The 23,613-nt window shown below is 40.5% G+C and overlaps 1 protein-coding gene across 1 annotated transcript in view; it reads left to right on the forward strand.

Moving 5' to 3' along the window:
- Positions 1 to 23,613, forward strand: part of DEPTOR (DEP domain containing MTOR interacting protein) — a 132,752-nt gene that overhangs the window by 64,305 nt on the left and 44,834 nt on the right. The window contains exon 4 of the mRNA XM_055314315.1: positions 3,351 to 3,529. Within this exon, the coding sequence (XP_055170290.1) occupies positions 3,351 to 3,529 (179 nt within the window). The remainder of the gene's footprint in view (positions 1 to 3,350; positions 3,530 to 23,613) is intronic.

Below are 23,613 nucleotides of genomic sequence, written 5' to 3' on the forward strand. Positions count from 1 at the left end.
AATTTTTTTAAATAAAAAGATTTTTAAATGAGTTCTGTTCCATGCTAAGAAGTTTTTTTTTTTATGAGTTCTCTTAGATGCTGATAGCTTTTATAAATACTCTTAATATAAAAGCATATACTTAGGACTTCTTTTTCCAAAGATTTTTGATAGCAATCCAGGAAAGGAAGTAGATTAGGTATTCTCTTCCTCACTTAATAGGGGGATGCTGAAGTAGTGAGAAGTTATGTGATTAGTTTGTGGCTAGGCTCTCTGGCCTCCTACCTCCCAATCCTGTGCCCTGCCATGACTTTCATATAATAGGGCTCTGAAGGTTCTGCTGGGAAGAGTGGAGGGAGTGCGAATGGGGGTTTTCCCTTGTCATTTCATAGCTGTTAGGCACAAATCCATCCTGCCCTGGGGTAGGCGCCATGATTCATTAAGTAGTGTAACACTTTGCATATACCTTATCTTTTGTACTGTACAGCTGTTTGTCATAATCATGGGTTAAAATAACATTATTCACTTGAGAAAAAGGAGGCTGAAATAAAGAAAAGTGGCTTGTTTTGTATCTTACAGTTAGGTGCTCAATTCTGAATAAACTTAAGTCTTCAAATTCCTAGCCCAGTATCCTTTCCACAGCAGTATTGGGCACTAAGTGTGAAAGCACTGAAAATACACACCTTGTGAATGGACAGTCAGTATGGAGGTTCAATTACTCCAAATGAAATGATTTATAAACATGTATAATGTGCCTCTTTGCATGACCTTCAGCAGGTTTCCTTCCTGAAACATTGAATGCTATCATTCATTTTTTTTCTCATTTGTATGAGAATTGCATTTTGTGCATTCAGATTTAATTGATATAGAATGTTATATTAGAGAGTGACATTTTTCTCATATGGATGAGGAGGGGATTGGATTACAGTGATCTCTAAGGTTTTCTCCTGCTCTAGAATGAAATGGTACTTGTGTTGCATATTATTTTTAGTTTGAAAAGAAATGAGGATTTTTAAAAGAAAGACTTTCATGTGAGAGATAGGAACCTAATCAGGAATTGTTTTAAAGAGAAAGAAGACACAATGATTTTGGCATTTTATCGGATTCCATTTTCCATTAAACAAAGTTTTATGGGCAAACACAGGCCCTACCCTGTTGGAGCTTATAATTGAGTAGACAAGGTAGTCTTTAATGTGATAATCACCCAAACTGTATAGGGAGCAATGAATGGCCTAATGGAGACCCGAGGATAGCTGAGATACAAAGGATAAGGAGTCAAATAGGCTTAAGAAGTAGAACAGTGGAAAGGTGGGGGACAGCATTCCAGCTACAATAATGACGTATCCAAAGGCCCTGTGGCAGGTGATGTATAATATGTTTGAGGAACTATAAGAAGACCATCCCTGAAGCAAAATGAGGTCAGAGGTGAAAATGGTCCTAAAGAGGTAAAGGGAAAGATTGTGCATGCATTAAAGATCGGTCACATAAAAGATTTTGGTCTTTAGTCTAAAAGCAATCAGAAACCATTGAAGTGTATCTTCAACAGGATTAGGACATTATCAGGTCTGAGTTTGAAAAAAAGATAAATTTAATTGCTGTGTCTGGACTTCAATGCCTGAGTTTACAAGGAGAACAAGAGTGGGTAGCTAGTAAAGTCTATTGAAGAAACCATTGTAACTGGGTTAAGGGTGTTGGTATTTTGGACTAAGGTAGTGGCACCATTGGAGATGGAAAGACCTAGACATACAAGGAGTATGATTTGGGACATAATATTCACAATTCATATGACTGTCTGGACTGGAGTTGGGGGGATGAGGAAGATGGAGGCATAAATGATGCTGCCTTATTTTCTGGTGGGATGATGGAAGTACTAGTGGCACAGGACCAGGTTTGGAGGAAGAACCTGAGTTCAGTTCTAGGTTTGTTGATTCAGAGGTGTTTTTGAGATGTCCACGTGGACACCAAGGTCTGGAGTTGAGAATATAGGCTTGATTTAGCGACATAAATTTGGGAATCTTTGGGGCATGGATGGCAATTGAAGCCACAGGGATGAAACAATCTCCCTGAGAGACTATGCAATGAGAAAAGAGGTATTTGGGGAATTGAATCACAAGAAATTCCAGGCTTTAAAGTCCAGGGAGATGAGGAGGAACCAACACAAAGGTAACTGAGAAAGAGGTAGGAACAGAGGGACAGGAGGGAAACCAGGGGAATATAATGCCCCTCTGGAGGAGGGAAATGGTCAGCAGCATCTATTGCTATTAACATCAAACAAAGCGGGGATCTATAAATGCCCATCATATACGGACGCAAGTATTCTCCAAAACTACAACACCAGCGGGAGCTCTTTCAGAGGTATGGTGAGGACAGACGCGAGGGCAGTTGGAGAATGCTAGAGAAGGAGGTGTGAGAAATAAGCTCTGTGGGGACGGGGGTGTTGTGAAGGAGTGGCTTACGTCAGTTCAGACTGCTGTAACAAATGCCATAGACTGGGTGGCTAAAACAATATAGTCTTATTTCTCACAGCTGGGAAGCAGAGAGGGTCCAAGATCAAAGCATCATGCAGATCTGGTGTCTAGTGAGGGCCCTCTCCTTGGTTTGCAGACAGTCTTCTCCTTGTACCCTCATCAAGAGAGAAGGGGGAAGCAAGCTCTCTGTCTCTTCTTGCAAGGGCAGTGATCCCATCATGGGGACTATGAAAGTCACCTCCCAAAGGTCCCAGCTCCCAATACCATCACACTGGACAAATTTGATTATATAAATTTTGAGGGGACTCAAACATTCAATCAATAGCAGTCGTCTTGTTAGCCCAGTGATTCAGGAAATTGAGTGACTCTTTTAGGAAAGAAATACTAGCTTTTTTAAAAAAAGATGTGATGGGGCTTGGCTAATAAATTGCCCTTTTCAAGGTGGCTGACCAAAATGCAGTCTGCTAATGTGGGTTTTGGATTACATTTCCAGGTTCTTCTTTTTTCTTTTTCTTTTTCTTTTTCTTTTTTTCTTTTCTTTTTCTTCTCTTCTCTTCTCTTCTCTCTCTTTCTTTTCTTTTTTTTTTCATTAATCACTACACCCAGCGTGAGGCTTGCACTTACAACCCGGAGATCAAGAGTTGCAATTCTACCGACTGAGCCAGCCAGGCACCCCACCAGCTTTTTTTCCCCCCTTAATTACCAGGAGCAAACACATCTCTTTCACTCCTGAAGCAGATCCTTCTGTTAAGCATTACATTTGTAATAGCACATGACAGTCACACTTGTCTGTCTGACAACTTTGCTGTGATACTTCGCAGAAACCTATGATGTAGGATTTCAAATTAGCTCTTTTCCATCCATGTAGGTTTATTTTTCTTCCCTTCCTTCCCTTCCTCCCAGGCTGATGAGCCCTGAAAACACACTTCTGCAAGCGAGGGAAGAGGAAGGGGTGAAGTATGAACGCACCTTCATGGCATCTGAATTCCTGGATTGGCTGGTTCAGGAAGGTGAGGCCACGACAAGGAAAGAGGCTGAGCAGCTTTGCCACCGGCTTATGGAACATGGCATCATACAGCATGGTGAGTGTGTGGCTCAGCTTTGGCTGAGGTAACAAACAACCCTAAAATCTCATGGCTTACCACAGCAAGCATTTATTTCTCACTCATGAGTCTGCAAGTCAGTTGTCCCTCTGCATGGACTTGGGCTCAGCTTGGCTTGTCTCCAAGCTGGGCTCAGGGTCAGCTGGGTTGGCCATCCATTCTCACTCTGGGACCCAGGCTAGAGGAACATCTACTCTCTGGGATATATTGTTTTTATAAATGAGAGCAGAAGCTAAAGAGGGCAGACAGATTCTTGCAGTGTCTCCAAATGTTATCTAACATCCTCAACGTCCATATCCAATTGGCTACAGCAAGTCATCTGGGCCAGTCCAGATGGGAAGTAGATGCTTCACCCAAAGTTGGTTGCAGGGGGAGAATGAGAATTTGCTGAACCATGGTGCAGTTGTCATTAACAACTAATCCAAATGGCCTCATAGGAGTTTCATTTTCCTTTTAGGCCTGAATCATAATGATGATGGCCTATCCTACTGGTTAGGAACTATTGCTGCATCAGAAATTACCCCAGGCATTAAAGGTATAAAATGATAATAAATGTTTATTACCTCACACAGTTTTTGTGGGTCAGGAAGTTGAGAGAGGCTTAGTGAGGTATTTCTAGGTTTGGGTCTCTTGTGAGATTGCAGTAAAGATGTCAGTCAAGGGCTACGGTTGTCTGGAGATGCGAAAGGCTATAGGATTGGCTTCCATGGTGGCTCACTTATATGCCTAACAAGTTGGTGCTGGATGTTGGCAGAAAGCTTCAGTCCATTGCTGTATGGACTTTCCATAGGGCTGCTTGATAATTCTGATGACATACAACCTGGCCTCTTGTGGAGGGAATAATCTAAGTGAGTGCAAGACAGAAACCACAGTGTCTTCTGAGTGAGTCTTGGAAGTCACACACTGTCATTTTCTCAATACTCTACTGACTACCAGGTAGGCCATATTCAATGTGAGAGAGGACTATAAAGGGGGTGTGAATGTCAGGAGGCAAGGATCACTGGAGCCATCTAAGAGGCTAGCTATCGCGAGAACGTAGGCTCTGGAATCCCAACTCCATGAGTTATAGCTACTTGCCTTCTCTCATCTATAAAATGGCAATATCTACACAGGTGGTTGTAGGAGTAAATGTGATAGATATAAAGCATTCAGTTCAGTGCCCTGCTCATAATGAGTACTCAATCAATTTATTAACATAGCTACAAGGTGTAAGCTTTGAACAGTGAGGACAGGGCTGGAGCCAAACAGGCATATCAGCATAAAAGTCAACAGGAAAGGTAATACTTGAGTCGTTCTTGCTGTGAATTCCCCTACCCCTACTCCCACCCAGGCCTAGGATTTCTGTTCCGAGGTTAGGAAGATAATAATGGGATTATAGAGATGAAAGACACTTTCAAAATTATTTGGAGAAGTGATTTACAGCTGCAGATTGCAACCCTTTAGTGGGCTGTGAAATAAATTTAGAGAGCCATTCCCAGCATTTGTCTATACTAAGTACAGTCCAGGGATGGTACAGTGTCACCATGGGAGCATGATAGAAATGCAGACTCTCTGATCCTACCAAGTCCTGCTGAATCTAATCTACATGTTAGCATGACCTCCAAGTGTTTTGAATGCACTTTAAAGTTTGACATGCACTGGACTGGATTTAACTAGAATACTTTCCTGTTTCTGTTGGAGCTATTTTACATGGTATGGTTAAGTACTGTTTTGTAAAACTTTGATTTCAGTGAGATAATTATATAAACATATGAAAATATTCATGTGTGTATCAATTTGCCACATACAAATTGTTGTTGTGTGTTGGGGTCAAGTATCTTGAAACCCACTGACCTACAGGCATTGGTCAGAGAGGCACTCACGGCACACAGTGTATTCCAGGGTGGCTTCCCCTATGTCACACTGTCACAATCGAACTCACAACTGTTTATTGATGGCCTTATATGTCTGCTGCAGGGCTAAGCTCACTGAAGGTGGGAAGCTGAATAGAAAGTAGAGTGCCAGTGTGGTCTCTGGCCTTAGACAGCTTCAAGTCTTGTTGAGACTATAAGATGGATATAGAAGCATTTAGCAAATGATAGATGAAGGATTGTATATTTTGTTTATTCATTTTAAACTCTGTGGCAAGCACCATTCTAATGATTTCACAAATATTAACTTGTGGCAGATATTCTTTGTGTTATTATTCTGAAATTTATTTTACTGTGTTAAGAACACCTAACATGAGATCAGTCTTCTTAACAAACTTTTAAGTGTACAATATGGTATTGTTGACCATAGGGTAGGTGTTCTTATTATCATCATTTTATAGAAAAGGAAACCAAGGCACCTGTAGGCTAAAGAGTTCATCTGAGGCCACTTGGGTAATCACTTCCAAATGGATATTTGCTAATAAGTGTGAACTCAGAGTTGGTTGGAGTGTGGGGCTTTCCACAGTGAAAAACAGTGCATGTGGGTTACAATTAGTCCTGTCATCTTTGCTAGGGATGGAAAACTTGGTGATACCAAGTTCCAGAGGAAATCAACCTCTTATACTACAGTTTACTGACTGATACTGTAACATCTTCAGAGAGAAGAGAAGGGGTGACACGGAATGATTTCCAAATGATTTCCCAAAAGGGAGTAATTATACTTCAACCACATTGTAATTTTGTAAAGCTATCAACATAAAATGCCATAAAGTTGCAATGTAAAGGATAAAATAAGGCATTACTAAAAGCAAATCTTAACCCCAGAAGTTTGCTTCCCATAGTTTCAGGAGGATTAAATATTCTCCACCCATAGATGTCAGAGTTTCCAAGAGAGTCTCAGTTTCCCAGTATAGCAATTCATTGCTAGATTACAAGTTCTATGTTTGAGATACAAAAATATGGTCACCATGTATGTGTATGTTAGAGCTAATGATAAATACCAGTTAGTATCTTAAGCAAAGCTCTGAATTCTGTAGCTAATAATTAACTTCACAGGTTAAACATTAAAGGAAGTCAGATGTTAGGCTTTGAGCAGAAGTGGTTCCCTAGATTGAAACCAGTAGACATAAAAAATCAGGCCCGCTGTGAAATCCTAACTGGCTTCATTTATGAATGGTGAATGATGCTCTGTAATCAAGACATAACTTGTTAGATGAGTCATTAACTTACAAGCCAATATAGGTATGTGTGTGTGTGTATATACACACATGCATGCATATATGTATATATTGATACAAATGTATGTATGTTGGCCACATATGCACATATTTATCCAGCCTTTTCATTTATTAAGGTTTACTATATACCAGGCACTGAGCTAAATACTATATAGATTTTAATTTTTTACATTTATACATTTAATATTTAATATGTATGTGCTTCACATATATGACATATATATAAAATTTTATTAAATTTTCACAGCAATTCTGTGACATTGGTATTATTATTATTATTATTATTATTATTATTACAGTTTTACAGTGAAGAGTTCAGAAGTGCAAAGCCTTTAAGATATTTTCCCAAGGTTGTATAGCTAACCAGTAGCTACTAGGTGCTGTGGCCGAGACAGACATTTTTCTTGACCAGGATGTATATAACTCGGTGTGGCTACCTGACACAGTGAAATAAACGCTGTCTTGTGAGGGAGACAGACAGGAACTTGGTCTCAGCTACTCCATATACCAAATGGCCATGTGGACATCTCAATTCTTCCATTTCTTAGATTTTTAGATTTATGAAATTAGAGTCACATTATATACCTTTGAGAGCTATTTACTCACTTTGCGGGGGAGATCATATAACTTCCCCCACGTACCAGAAGGACTCAACATATAGTTGGATTCATGGCTAAGATTTATTATGGTGAAAGGACACACAGAAGGGGAAAAAGATGTATCAGGTGTTGTCTGAAGAAATCCAGGCACACGTTTCCTCTGTCCTCCCTCCCAGAGTCACGTAGATCTGGCTCCTTCCTCCAGCAGGAACATGCAATAACAAATGTGCAATGTCTCTTCCCAGGGAGGAGCCCACTTGAGACTCAAATACAAGGCTTTTTGGGGTTGTTGCTCATGGAGGGGCACTCTGCCTGCTTGGCCAGGCACAACTACCAGCATTCCAGACTCTCAGAAGGAAAGCACATGTTCTCCATAAATCATAGCATTTGTACAAACAATCTAGGCAGACTGGTATAGCAGAATGCAGTGCACCAGGTGGGTAAAATTGCCTTATCAGTTGGTAACTTCGGGAAGTTTCCAAAAGCCAAATTCCCAGATGCAAGTCACAGGCCAGGCCCACAAGTGAGCCCTCTGTATCAGGGCTGCTATGGTAACTCTTGCACAGAGCTGCTATGAAAATTCAATAATAGCAGTTGGCAAAGGCTTTCTGAACAGTCTACTTCTTATGGCCCCCAGATGCCAGCTATTGTACACGATCTGATGAACTGTAAATAACAGCTAAAATTTATAGAGCCCCTACCATGTGCCAGCCAGTGTTCTAATCGCTCTACTCATTGACTCATTTATTCCTCTCCATAACTCTGTGAGTTGGGAAGCATAATTATTCTCATTTTAAAGATGAGGTTAAGTCATTTGCTGAAGACAAGAGCTGATAAATGGTAGATTCCAGATTCAAATCCAGGCAATCTGGCTCTTTCCCACTAAAGATGACTGGACCCTAATTATAAGCTCCATAAGATTAGGAAAAAAATTCCTCAACTCATTGCATCGGTCCTACTGCCTGGCAGATGTTGTAACCATAAAAATGGTTAGCTCATAACATATACTATTCCCTTTCCCCAAACAATGACCAAGCACCTTGAGACTTTTGTGTAACCTTTACAAATGCAATGAAAACGTTTCTTTACTCAAATAAAGTATCTCCCTCCACCACTTTAGCTGCTATCCAGCTATCTTTTCCTTACATGGAGGGAGGTAGAAACCAGATAATCATGTGGGTAAATTGCTCACAGCTGCAGCAGCTGACCTTGGATAATCAGGCTACTGCTGCGCTGTCCAGGCATATAATTTCCTCTTTTAAAGATTTAGTCAGGCACTTCAACAATTTCAACACTTCATCAAGCCCTCTTTCTTCTTCTTTTGTTTTAAGCATATATTTATATATAACATTTTGCAATTCCCAAAGCAGTTTTATATATATTATCTTCTTAATCCTCCCAGCTGCTTGGGGGTAGTTGTGTTTATCCCCTTCTCCAGGGGAATACAGTAGCTGAGACATTCACTCTGACAGCCATGGAGAGAGAACTTGCAATCTGCCACACAGGAAGCTAGATGCCCTATCCAGACAGAAATTAACCCCATCTTTTCAGTAATTAAGAACACTGACAGAGTTCAGCCGAAGCGTGGAATAGCCTGGCCAAAGAAAGAATGAGAGAGAGAGAGAGAGAGAGAGAGAGAGAGAGAGATATGGTAGGAAGAAAGAAAGGAAGAAAAACAGCCCTAATGATTGAGGCTGAAGGCAAGATTGTGACTTGCCCAAGACTGAGTGATGCTGCAGAAAAGAAAAGTATTCTGACAGTTGCTAAATCAGTAAGGAAGATTTGCCCCAAGACTACTCCAATACGAGCATTGCCATAGGTGAGGGAGAGGGAGCTTAATTCTGAATACAATGACAAATAGGTATTTATAGCCTTGGAACAGGGTGAGGGGGTCAAGGGATGGAAACTTATTAATAGAAGGCGTCAAGCATAGGGGAGGTTCTTGCTAAACCAATTTAAGAGAATTCTTTTGAAAGCTAGGCCAAGGACTTATACATCAAAGATGGAGAATGAGAAATTTGGTCAAATATCAAGAGTGATTGTATATCAAGGTGGGGGGCGGCTCTCACTAAACTGACTTAGCTTTTGCTAAGGATTCTTTGCTAAGCCTGCCAAAGACAGGATGGGGGCCAAGGTCAAGGCTTACTCAAAAAGAGGGTTCAGAGGGAACCTCCCTATAAAGTCAGAACAAGGAGTCTGTCAATGCAACCTACCCTCCCTTCTTGTCCATCAAGACTCTCCTATACACATTCTCTTACTTTTTGCTTTTGGCAACTTCTTGCCATCAACAAAGGGAGATTTTTTTCTATTACAGATGGTACCCAGTCAGTATCTTCATCTTTCTTTACCCTTAACTAGAATGTGAGTGCTTTGAGGACAGAGAATTTGTTTTCTCTCTCCGTATCCCCAATGGCTTAGCATTTGTATATTAACTATTCAGTAAAAAATGTCTTCAATGAATGGATGACAGTAATGACCACATTTTGAGGCCTTGCCATTTGTTGGGCACAGGGCTGAGTATTTATACCAGCTAGAGTTCTTGGAATATAAGCAGCTCCAGTCATCTTTTGCTTTAAATATATGGCAGAGCAGCCGACAGTTAAAGGAAACATTGAAAAACCAGATGCCTTGAAGAAGAACTAAAGGAGCTCTTGGGGATTCAGGTGCCAGGAACTTGTGACTAACAGGCCAGGCCTTCCAGCCACCTATAGCCAGGGCAGCTGCTCAATGCTAAGCTCTAGAGAGCGTCTGATTGGCTGAATCTAGGACACACGCCACGTCTGGGCCCAAGATGGGAAGAACCCTTTGATTGACAGATTCACCAGGTAGGGGAGGGCCATTGTTCACAAAAACAAAACAAAACAAGAAAAAAGTTGAAATTTCTGTTACTACAGGGAAATGAGTGCTAAGGCAGGCAAAAGTGATGGACAGGCTGTTATTTTTTTTTTTAAAGATTTTAGTTATTTATTCATGAAAGACACACAGAGAGAGGCAGAGACAAGCAGAGGGAGAAGCAGGCTCCCTGCCAGGAGCCCAGTATGCGACTGGATCCCAGGACGCCCAAATCGCACCCTGTGCCAAAGGCAGACACTCAACCCACCCAGGTGCCTTCTCAGTCTACTTCCCATGATTATTTCGATCACATGTTTATCAACAGCCATAATCTCATAAAATTGTGTTACTTTCTCAATATAGAATTTTGGGGAATTATCCCATTGTGCCTTCTGATATGCTTTGACTCTGTCTTACTTTTTTATCAGAGCTGGATCCAAAGCAAGAAGAAAAATTTACACAGTCAGAATGTTGTTGCAATGTAAACACAGGGAGCAAGGTTGCTTGGCAAAGTCAAGGGCCAGTGCATTGGCACACATTAAAGTGTTGATATTGGTTAAAGGAAAACAGGTCTGTAGCTACACCAAGCCTTAACTATTAGCAGGTATGAAGGGAATGAAAGATACCTTATCTCATGTAATCTTCTAAAAGAGTGCAATGCATAAGGAACAGAGGGCTTTTGTGAACAGTGTCGTAACTGTAAATATTTCCAACTTTAGTTGACGTTAGTTTAACTTGTCAGGTCTACAGACGCTGATCTAGATACAGACGCTGTTTGACTTTGAAGCCTGCTCTCCTACCAACTCCTGCCTCACTCCTGATAGCTCATTGCTCAGTATCCCAGCTGTACAGAGCCCTCAGTTTACCCAAATGCAGCATTTTTATAACAGCATAAGGAAGTCTTAGAGCACAAGAACACAGTCGCTGTGTAGTTGAAGTATATGGAAACTATGCAATCTTGTATTAAGTACTGCTCAGCTAGGTGTTATGTGGTTATTTAAGTACTTATCTGAGTTTCAGTGGTCATTTTTAGTAGGACACGTAGGCTAGGATCTCAGGTTTATTAGAAACACGTATCAAGGTGGAATGGACAGTTTAGATTACTGATCATGATATGCCCTTCCCCACTCCTACTGGTCAGGAGCACTGTGGTGTTAAGTCCTGGCTACTGATGGACTTGAGCTTGCCCACAGCCCTCAAGGCAGAGTGGAGGGGAGTGGGACAAAAAGTTCAGAGGCTCTTCTTTAAGGAATGAAATGTCTCCATTCTCTTTTCCATTGCAGGCCATTTTGTGGACCATTTTTCTAGCTCTGACTCTGTGTCCATCTTTTTTTTTTTTAAGGTTTTGTTTATTTGAGGGAGTGCACATGCACAAGAGAGAGCATGAATGGGGGGGGAGAGGCAGACTCCCCAATGAGCAGGGAGCCGGACCTGGGACTTGATCCCATGACCCTGGGATCATGACCTGAGTGAAGGCAGATGCTTAACCAACTGAGCCACCCAGGTGCCTCTCTGTGTCAATATTGAGTTAGCTCTTGTGTTAGTCCCTTGCAGCTGGGAGACTGGAATGTTCAGGCAAGGGTTCATGTCTGGGACCCAGGTTCTCCTACGGCAGTTAGAAGGATTATACTCAGAGCATTTCATCCTTGATGCTGTCGTGCAGACTCTAGTGGTTATTCCTCTAGAAAGTCCCCAACTAGCCACTCCTGGCTGGAGGTCCTTAGCTGCTCATGGTAACTCAGTTTCTCTTCTCTGGCACTCCCTTGCAGACAGTGTGTCTGGATTGTCTTTTTGTGTTTGGGCCTCCAGCTCCTTCTCCCAGTTCCCTCTTTCCCTCTTCTGCCAGGAATGGCTAAACAGGCTACAGCATATTAGTACTGGGGAGGGATCGCTAGGCTTAAAACCGACCATATGTCAAACCTGATTGGTGTGACTATGCAATGAAATTAAGTTAAAATTTAAGAAGGAGTTATACACACACACACACACACACACACACACACCCAGATTACAATCGAAAAAATATGTGTTTATATTCATAACCAAATTTAATCTAATTTAGAGAGTAATGTTTTTGTAAAATTATTTGTGTAAGTTATTTTAAAACTGGCAGTATTTTAAAGGTTCTAACATTTTAATTCTTTTTTTTAAAGATTTTATTTATTTATTTGACAGAGAGAGAACATAAGCAGGGGGAGCAGCAGGCAGAGGGAGAAGGAGAAGTAGATTCCCCATGAGCAGGAAGCCCAACAAAGAACTGGATCCCAGGACCCTGGGATTATGACCTGAGCTGAAGGCAGACGCTTAACCGACTGAGTCACATAGGCACCCCTCTCTAGCTTTTTTCTAAAAAGTTCCCTTTCACTTTCTTCTCTGTCCTAGTGTTGACATTGGGCCCAATGAGGAGCCCACGCCCCTTCTTCCCTCCTTCTATCCAAGGAAGGCCTGCATATTGAGGTCTATATTCTTTCCATTTTATTGTAGCCACTCCTTCAGCTCCTGCACAGGTTTCCATCCGAAGTTACCAAGGCCACCGTGCCCAGGGAGAAGGGGTAGGTGTTAGTTTTGCCCACAGGCTCGATCCTCTCTCTCTAAAGTCCTCTTTGACAGTTGCTTACAGCATAATCTCAGGAAGGGATTCCTATTGAGAACATAACGTGTATCCTCATCAAATGAAGGAAAGAGGATGGGGGACATAGTGTGAGGTGATGGGAAGAACCCTTGCTCACTGGGCTGTCAGAAGCTTGGGATAAGAGCTATTTTCTATGACAGATAAGCTCTCAAAGTGCTGCACTTAAAGGGATGAACTTGTTTGGTGGTTACTCTTCCTATGGGATACCAGAATCTACTCTAGACTGATCCCATTTCCAATAGAAACATGATGTAAGCCACAAATGCAATCCATAGATGTACTTTTAAATTTTCTAGGAGCCACAGTAAAAACAGTAGAAGCAGGTGAAATAAATCTCAATAATATATTTTAGCTATCTCCAAAATGTCATTTCAAAATATAGTCAACATGACAAATACCAATCAGCTATTTTTATGTTTTTCTTTTTCTTACTCAATCTTTTGAAATCCAATTCAGGGGCACCTGGATGGCTCAGTCAGTTAGGCATCTGACTCTTGATCTCAGTTCAGGTCTTAGTCTCAGGGTCATGAGTTCAAGCCCCATGTTAGGCTCCATGCCCAGCATGGAGTCTACTTTTAAAAAAATAACAAAAAATAAATGAAATAAAGTCCAGTGCATATTTTACATTTACGGCTTGTCTCAGTTCAGACTCTGCCACATTTTAAGTGCTCGGCAGCCACAGGTGCCCATTCTAGAAAGCCTAGCTCTAGACCTTTTTGAATCCAGCATGTGATACGGTGGTATCCTGGTGAGTGTATATCATTTTTCAGTCCCTCATCTCAGAAATCTTTGTCTGTGGATAAATTCCTCAATGTTTGTGTCGAAGAAGCGCCTTGTTATCTCTATTTGCAGTGCCGGTTTCAACACCCCCATAAAGCTGGTTGCCAGCCACACAAGTTTCTGGAATGGCAACAATAATTTTCTCTTCCCCAGCACAATGATTTCACAATCATATTTTCTGTCTCCTCTGTTTTTTTTAAATATTCTCCTTGATTTTTAAATATTTGCACAAGTCAGAAATTGCTGACTACCATCATTTAGGCTGGTTTTGATCTTGGCATTTCTCTTTCTCAGAAGGGACTAATCCAATATATAATCCAAAGTTCAGGAGCACCTCCTTAAACTTCTACTTTTTATTGTGGGATCCTTTGGATTTTTGCTGGCAGCAGGACAACATTATTACTGGTGCATTGGCATTATTGTGACCAGTCTTTCAGAGATCTGTGGGTCCCCATATATTTATTAATCTCACTTGCATCCAGTAAGAGATGAGGTTATTGTAATTTCTTTTCCACAGATGTAAAAATTGAGGCCCAAGGACTGTCCATAACCAGTTCCCACATAGGAATCAGAGCCAAGTTGCTGGAAGGCATCTCTTCTGCCTGCGTGACTTTACGTCTAATCCCTCTTGGCTTCAAGTCAAGCCGTTTTTTACAAGGTGTGGGCTGCAAATAAACAGAAAACATTTGTTTTCTTAAGCTTTTGATTTCATGTCTCCATACTCGCATTTGGAACAGTATCAGGATTGTGTTTTGCTACAAACAACCGAAAATGTAGTAATGATGGCTTGAACAGAGAGGTCTCTCTGCCTCAGGCAGCGAACTGTTCCAGGTGGGGAATCCCAGGCTAGTAAGAGGTATATAAGGCCCCATCCATTTGTTCTCTGCCATTCCTAGAGTTCGCCAGGCCTCAGATCTACACCGTGGGCAGGAAGAAGATGGAATGGCAGAGAGGTGTCACCTAGCAAGACTTTGCTTTTTATTTTCATTTTTTTAAAGATTTTTTTATCTATTTACTCATGAGAGGCAGAGACATAGGCAGAGGGAGAAGGAGGCTCCATGCAGGGAACCCAATGCGGGACCCCATCCCAGGACCCCAGGATCACAGCCTGAGCCAAAGGCAGATGCTCAACCACTGAGCCACCCAGGTGCCCTAAGACTTTGCTTTTATTTAGGAAAGGTTGCCTCTTCCAGAAAGTTACACCTACATCACATGGGTCAGAACTGTGTTCCATGGTCAGCCCTTGGTGGAAGGTGATCAGTGGATCTAATGCTTTTATCCAGGCACCCTGCTGCCCTGGGCAAATAAGGAGGAAGAGAGAGAGAGAGTATGGGTTTTGGGCAAGCAGCAAGCATTGTCATCCACAAGGACAGATGTCTTTTTCATTAAGTCGATACAGGACCTTCCATGTGAAACACGGGCTTCAAGGAATAGTTTTCTCCTTGTAGCTCTAAATGAGGTTTGAAATATCTGGGGGTGCCAATGTTAACGTCTTTGTTTTGACCACTGCACCATGTTTATCTTAACACTAGGAGGTGCTGGGATAAATGGGAACTGTCTATACCATCTCTGGTGCTTTTCTATAAATCTAAAATGATTTCAAAACACAAAGTTTATTTTTTTAAAAAGTAGGAAAGCTTTTTCCTCTATCAGTCTTCTTTTTTGTTTCAGAAAAGGTGAGTACAGATATAAATGATATGGAAAATATATGAACACAGTTTCTTCAAAAACCACCAAATCTCACTACTGATTTCTTTCTTTTTTGAACATCTGCTTCTTCCTACTTCAAAGGTACCTTGCTCTTCAGTCCCATAAGAACAACTGATAGATTATTGCACAGGTTGCCACAGGTTCTGTGGTTCTGATAGATTACCACAGGTTCTGTGGTAACCTTGCTGGAAATAGTTAGAAAATGCCATCAGGGATTAAAGCTTTGATGGGGTCTTTTCTGATTCCACACAAATCTTAAAATAATTTGTTCTAACTCTCTGAAGAAAGTCCATGGTATTTTGATAGGGATTGCATGAAATGTGTAAATTGCCCTGGGTAACACTGACATTTTCACAATATTAATTCTGCCAATCCATGAGCATGGAATATTTTTCCATCTCTTGGTCTTCTCAATTTCTTTCAGAAGTGTTCTATAGTTTTTAGGGTATAGATCCTTTACCTCTTTGGTTAGGTTTATTCCTAGGTATCTTATGCTTTTGGGTGCAATTATAAATGGGATTGACTCCTTAATTTCTCTTTCTTCAGTCTCATTGTTAGTGTAGAGAAATACCACTGATTTCTGGGCATTGATTTTGTATCCTGCCACGCTACCAAATCGGAGAAGGACAAACATTGAATGTTCTCATTCATTTGGGGAATATAAATAATAGCGAAAGGGAATATAAGGGAAGGGAGAAGAAATGTGTGGGAAATATCAGAAAGGGAGACAGAACATGAAAGTCTCCTAACTCTGGGAAATGAACTAGGAGTGGTGGAAGAGGAGGAGGGCGGGGATGGGGGTGAATGGGTGACGGGCACTGAGGGGGGCACTTGATGGGATGAGCACTGGGTGTTATTCTGTATGTTGGTAAATTGAACACCAATAAAAAATACATTTATTATTAAAAAAAAGGCTTTGATGGGTTCTCACACCCCATGTTTCTTGGGTAGGATTTTATTCCAGTACCTGTAGCAGTACACTGGATGTTTTTCTCTGTGTTGTTGGCCTTGCTGAATTGATCTGGTTTAGGCTGGATGCCTCCTTTTCTTCCAGACCACCTAGAGTTGCTTCCACATGCTTCCCTACATCGATGAAGTCTGCAGAGGCTTACCTTGGAAAGGTGTCTTTTGGGCGCCAACAACCTGTGCCCTCAAGGAAACCCATGTGTGGCTAACAGTAATGGAGCGACCCTGGACCATGACCATTACCATATTGTTCTCTTATTTCTTCAACTCATTTTCCAGATGAATACAATTGAAGCTCGGGGCAGTTGAGTAACTTAGTAGAGACTAGGCATCCAGCACTGGACAAAACATAAGTCTCAAAGATGAATAATCTTTGGAGAGTCTGGCAGTGTTTTCTTAGGCTGAGTGAAATGGATAGTGGAAAAAATGATCTGTATTATTTGGACAAATACAATGCAGTTCATCATTTAAAAAAAATTAAGAGTGAAGCTGGTATTCAGCCCAGGGTCATCTGAGACCAGAGCAGTGTTTCCTGTGCCATCATTCTGTCCTTTCAACGAGCAATTCCAAGATAATAAGCGTCCTGGCCTGGTGAAGAGTTTTGTGGAAAATGTGCCCATCCAAACTGCCTTCTGTAAACTAGAGATAGGAATAAATGAGGATGAGCAGATTCTAGGTTTTTGTTTTGTTTTGTTTTGTTTTTGGTGCTTATGAGCTTATTTGCCTCTTTGTTGGCATTATTGTATCTCTGGATGGGAGACAGTCTGGGGAGGAGATTAAGGGATGGGGTTCCAGAGTTATTCAGTGTTGCTGACTTGGACCTTCCCGTTAATGGGACCTTGGGCAAGTTTACTTTGTGTAATACTGTTTTCCCATCTGTAAAATGGGAATAATTATAAGAGCTCTCTCTCTCTCTCATAATTAAAACACTAAGTTTTAATCTTTAAAACTTTACTTAAAGTTTAAAGATTAAAACACTTTAAAACTTAGTGTTTTAATCGTGCATGTGCTCAGCATAGGGCCTGGCACAGAGAATCACTCAATAAATGTTAGCCGATTGTTACTTTCATTATCATTATCATCAACATCCTCAGCATCAGATGCCTTGGTGGGTAGAGCTCAATATAAATTTGATGGTCTCACCCACGCTGGCCTTACACAGTATCTCATCCAGACTCTGTGCCGAATGTATACATGTTAAGTAAATCAACACTGAGGTGCTTTAATTAGGCCTTTGGATTTATGCCAACAATTCCAAAAGACCTAGAACAGTTACAAGAATTTGTTCACTGAATTTTGTAGGTGAAGTATTCCATTTCTTGGACAAAATAAATTTGTTTTTAGATCTCTGCGCTTTATAGTATGATTTAGTCTCTGAAAAGCAAAGCCTTTGTGGGACGCCTGGGTTTATCATTGGTTGAGCATCTGCCTTCAGCCCAGGGCATGATCCCGGGGTCCTGGGATCAAGTTCCACATTGGGCTCCCCACATGGAGCCTGTATCTCCCTCTGCCTGTGTCTCTGCCTCTCTCTCTCTGTATCTCTCATGAATAAATAAATAAAATCTTTAAAAAAAAAAGCATGGCTTTTGTTCTGCATTTCATCACTAACAATGAAGGTTCTGATCTTTGGAATGCACCCAGCTATTATTTAATGATGTAAGGAGAAGAAGAAAACATAATATGACCTACCATCTGTTTATTACCTTTACATTTCTGACAATAAGACGCAGTACCTGCAGGATCCTGCACTGTCACGGTGTCCTGTTTTGCTTTTCTTCTTTTCTGCTATCTTTACTAGAGTTACTTTGATCCTTCTTCTTCGTCTCTTTCCCATCCTCTCTCCTCTATTCAATTAAGTTAGTGTAATTGGGTTCTAACTTTGTGAATGTGAAGTGTTCTGTTTTAGTCATATCAGTTAATAGGACTTTATACCCTAAAACCAATTTCCTGTTTTCATATCCTCTTAATGTTGTCGGTGCTCAGGAAGTAATTATTTTAGTTCTCTGACTCACTGTTGTTATTGCCCATTAGAAGAGTTTTCTATCCCAGGCACCTAGCTAGCCCTGTCCTTACGTGGCATAGGCACTTAAATACAATTGCTTAATGTTCTTGAATCAAGGACTTTTGCTCCTTTAGGAAACAGGGCCCCTTCAACTTCTGAATCCCTTTAGGATGGTTTGAGATGGTAATTATGGCCTTAAGTATAGCTCAATATACTTTTTTTTTAAAAAAAAATAGCTTTAATCTTCTGTTGTAATTAGTTCTCAATTCATGTTTTGCACCAAACACATGATTAAAAAGCACGATATGAATATTTTTTAGTCTTGACAGATTTTAAAATCTGCAGCATACTAAGTGACATGAGTTTCTTGGACTCTGAATGACTGTGAATTAGCAGGAACAGGGAGACCAGGGTTCAGAGCCTTCCTAGGGCGCATGACACAACTGAAAGCTTTGTTCTTGTTGGCAGAGAAGGTGCAGCATTTTCATATGCAGAATTTATTTGCCTTTTAGAAACACTAAGTCTGAAGACTAGGCCTGCCACCTGTTTATCCTTGAGATTTGTCAGTATTCTTAGGCAATGTCTGCAGGGGCTAAGTGGTCCTTTTACGAGGAGGTACAGGATCAGCAGGAGAGGACAAAGCAAACGAGAGGAAATGGAGTGGGAAGTAGGATAGAGTGACAGCCTTCACAGCCCAGAATGATCTTCACTCACCGTGGTGCCCTGGGGGAAGCCATGAACCACACCCACCTCTGCTGTTGTGGAGGTTGGTGATGAGGAGGATGCTAATCATGGCAGCTAGTGAGGGTCTCTTGTCTTAAAGATGACCTGGAAGACCTTTTGGCTTTGACACCAGGTTGCATTTGTAGTATGGTGTTCCCAACCTCATCCTTGATCTTTCTTCCTTGCAGTAGCTATGATCCTTCCCCCGCCCCCCTCTGTTTAGGCCCTCTTTTCACTCTGCTAAGTTACTTATGTGATCCCAGATCCAAGACCACCCTTTAGAAAGGTTTGATGCTGGGCACCTGAGTGGCTCAGTGGTTGAGCATCTGCCTTCAGCTCAGGTTATGGTCCCAGGGTCCTGGTATCAAGTCCTGCATCAGACTCCCTGCGGGGAGCCTGCATCTCCCTCTGCCTATGTCTCTGTCCCTCTCTGTGTCTCTCATGAATAAATAAAATCTTTTAAAAATAATTAATTAATTAATTAATTAATTAATTAATTTAAAAAAAGGTTTGATGCAGGCACCCAAGTGGCTTAGTGGGTTAAGAGGCTGACTCTTGGTATCTGCTCAGGTCATGATCTCAGGGCCCTGGAATCAAGCCTCCTGCAGGCTTTGCATTCAACGGAGGAATCTGCTTAAGAATCCCTCTCCATCTCCACCACCCCACACACTCTCTCAAAATAAATAAATAAATCTTTTAAAAAATTAATTAATTTAATTAATTCATTCAGGCATTCATTCTCATTCTTCCCCCCACCTCCCTCTCTGCCCTCCCTTATCACACAGCTGGATTCAGTTCATTTATTTCATGATGCTTCTGGTGTTATGTCTTTTGCCAGCAAACATTTCAAGGATGAATGAAAGTATGTGACCTTCCTTCCTCCAACTAGATAAGTAGCTTAAAATGTCTTTTATATTCAGCTGAATTTTTAGGTTTCAGGATGTTGAATTTTTATATTCATCTTTATATTATGTCAGTGGAATAGAAGCCAATTCCCCCTCTTAATAGATAATCACTTTTTAAGGTCTCTGTGTTCACTAAAGTCATCCTAATAATGTATAAGAGAAAAATGTAGCCACATTATTCACAAAAAGAATATATATGTATGTCACTTTTTTCTTTTGGTAGATACATGACATTTCTCTCATGCTTTCTGAAAAGTAAAGGCACACAGCAAATCAGCATCTCTTTTCTTTTCCGAGTATCAACAACATTGTGAGCTTAATGCTTCCAGAACCCCCACTTTCCTCAGCAATTACATCCTCTTGTATTTGTATGGCTTCAGCTTTTGGCTGTGTCTGCTTTTCCTCCTATTTTATGTCTGATTAAATACCGAGCCAAGTCAACCCTGTTGGGAATGCCACCCATATGAAAGGGAAGTCTTCATAAGTCCCAGAAATTATAAATTGAATGGATAAATAATTATCACTTTTCAGTTACAGCACAATTGTGAGAGCACAACTAGAATACTAGATATTGAATGTCAGCTTTGAATATTCTCTTATTTATTCTTGTGTAGGGGTTCATATTCTCAAGGAGCAGAGAACAAAATTTATCAACTTGTTTATGTCACAACATTTACTTTATTTATTTTTTATAAATGTACTTTTTTATTGGTATTCAATTTGCCAACATATAGAATAACACCCAGTGCTCATCCCATCAAGTGCCCCCCTCAGTGCCCATCACCCAGTCACCCCCACCTCCCCGCCCACCTCCCCTTCCACCACCCCTACTTAGTTTCCCAGAGTTAGGAGTCTTTCATGTTCTGTCTCCCTTTCTGATATTTCCCACTTATTTTTTCTCCTTTCCCCTTTATTCCCTTTCACTATTTTTTATATTCCCCAAATGAAAGACCATATAATGTTTGTCTTTCTCTGATTGACTTACTTCACTCAGCATAATACCCTTCAGTTACATCCACATCCACAACATTTACTTTAAATAAAAGTCCTGTATAGTGTTGGGATCTGAGAAGTGAAGAATTAGAACCACCTCAAGATCCAGAGCCACCAATCACCATACCCCGAATGACTTTTCTTTCCCTCTCTTTACTTTTCTCCCCACAGAGTTTAAGTTATTTCTTCTGTGTTTACCAAAGAGTAAGTCGTCTATGTAGCAAATGGTTTTTGTTTTTAATATAGAGAATGTCATGTTAAAGTGTAGGGAGAACCAACTCTTTTTCGCTCTTGGGCATATAAACTATATGTTATTTAGCCATCGTTTATTTCTTGAGACTCTATGTATGTAATTTACGGCTATAAAAATGGATTTCTTGATCCAATTACTTTCTAAAACATCCTGTGTCTTAATTCACCCCTCTTCCACGGACTCCTGAGATTTAAGTGTCTTCCACTAGGATACTTGCCAAAACTTGACCTGGATATCTGGTTAAGATTTCACATTTTTCAGGCATGAAAAGGTGACAGAACTGTGTGTGGGAGATGGGCAAGATGTTCTTTGAAAGAAGGGAAGAAAAGACAGAAGTAGGTTCTGTGCAGGAACTTCTATGACTGAAGGCTAAAGTCAATGTTTAGGAGTCTAAGAACAAGAAGACTTCAACCATTAGATTTCAGATGACATTCCAAATCTCTCACATCAATTATCCCATTTCTCCTTCACAGCAAAGCTATGCAAAGTTAAAAGTTTAATACGTTTCCCAGAGCACTCCACTAGTCAAGTTGGCAGAACTGGAATCAAAACTGAGGTCATTGGGCCACCTGGGTGGCTCAGCAGTTGAGCATCTGCCTTTGTTTCAGGTCGTGATCCCGGGGTTCTGGGATCAAATCCCACATCGGGTTCCCATCGAGGAGCCTACTTCTCCCTCTGCCTATGTCTCTGCCTCTCTCTGTTTGTCTCTCATGCATAAATAAATAAAATCTAAAAAAAAAAAAAAACAACCCTGAGGTCATCTAAATCTAGAACTTTCACTAAAACTGTGAGATACTATTTTCTAAAATTCATTTAATCTAAGAGAGTGTTCAGTGAAGTCCCAACTTAATTGTTTTTGTTCTTATCTGAAGCCATGTCTCTTTTAGCAGACTTTGATTTTGATGAGTTTGAAAGGATGAGTAGATGAGGTATCATATTCCAATCACCATGATAAGAGAGATAACTAGGATGGTGTGTGACACTTCATAGGTGCTCACATTGTTGGATGAATGAATGGATGCATGTGTGACTGATTGATACTATAATATGTCTGTTTACCTGCACTCTTCAGGGTTTTGTGACTACAGTTATCTGTGTTACACCTAAAGCTACGCTCACAAAGCAAATGCATGACATTCAGTATTTGTGTCATTATACTTTTAATGAGAGAGAGAGAACCCTTTTAAAAGCAAAATAATTCATTGAAAACAATGCAGGTGACACATGCAATTGTCACTTTTCTATTCTGAGAGAATTGGATTCCATCTGTGCCAGCCACACAGCTGGAGGATGAACACATGGAGACATTCGTTTCACAGAATGTGGTGCTCCTCAAGGTGCTAAAATCCAAATAAGTCCTTGAAAATTGAAGTGGAGCACTAAATATAGTGTGTCATAAAATTGAAGTCCCATAAGCTAAATGGCAGTATATCATCAGAACATGATGGTAATTGTAAAAACAACAACAGTGGTTGTAAAATAATAAGATATACTTTATTGAGTTCTTACAATCTGCTTGGCATTATGCTTAACAGGTGTGGTCTGCTATCTCATCCAGTTTTTGTTTTCCCCGATTTGGTCATGGTTAGAGTCATTTGCACTATTGGAGAGGGAATATGATGAATAAGGACTATTTGAATTTAACTCTTTCATCTTATCTTAGATGCTAAATTTACCCTCGGTGCTATAGGTGGTGGAGAGGTGGGAAGGTGAAGAATGGAGCATGGGTATGACTTCAAATCTACATCTTGGTATTTAAAGCCTGAGGAGACTAAATTGGTAGTCAAATTTCCACTTCAGTTAAAAATATTTTTTAATGTACTTTGGGCCATTCTGGAATTTGTTTGGATCCAGAGTGTTTTTCTGGATTTATTTATGCCAGAGCCAGTGTTTTGTATAAGTCACAGTCCAAAGAGAAAACAGGAGGTATTAATAAATCTATTACAGAACTGTGTATTTTCAGGTTGTAATTTAAGATACTGTTGCCAAAGTCAACTTGGGGATTTAAAAAAATCTCAATAAACTCAGAAAAGTTTGCCAGAAATAAATAACTTACCTACAAAATTTTGTTATAGCATTATTGAATGTGGTGATCTAGTAAATTTATATAAAAATTTGACTCTCTACAAAACAACCGCTATTTGTAAATGTTGTATCAAAGTGTAATTGGCTTACCCCTTGGTCCAGGATATATTCAGCATCTCCTGAACCCAAGAATGCATTATTTATTAGGAACATTGTAGAGCTACCACTGAATTAAGTGTATTTATCTTTGTGGGCAATATCATTCATTTAGCCAAAGTGACTAGTTTATCACCATTTAAAGACAGTGAAAATTCCATATGAATCAATAAGTTAAATGTTGGCATGGGACTCTCTTAATAGGGACCCACCTTTCTGAGATTTGGATATTCATGTAATCAGAAGAATTACTCAAAGCAAATGAGCATGATAAATATAGCTATAACCCTAGATTGCATTTGCTGGTGTTGAGCCAGCAGGAATGTGATGCTATTTGTG

This window comes from Nyctereutes procyonoides, unplaced genomic scaffold (assembly GCF_905146905.1).
Source record: "Nyctereutes procyonoides isolate TBG_1078 unplaced genomic scaffold, NYPRO_anot_genome, whole genome shotgun sequence".
Taxonomy (NCBI): domain Eukaryota; kingdom Metazoa; phylum Chordata; class Mammalia; order Carnivora; family Canidae; genus Nyctereutes; species Nyctereutes procyonoides.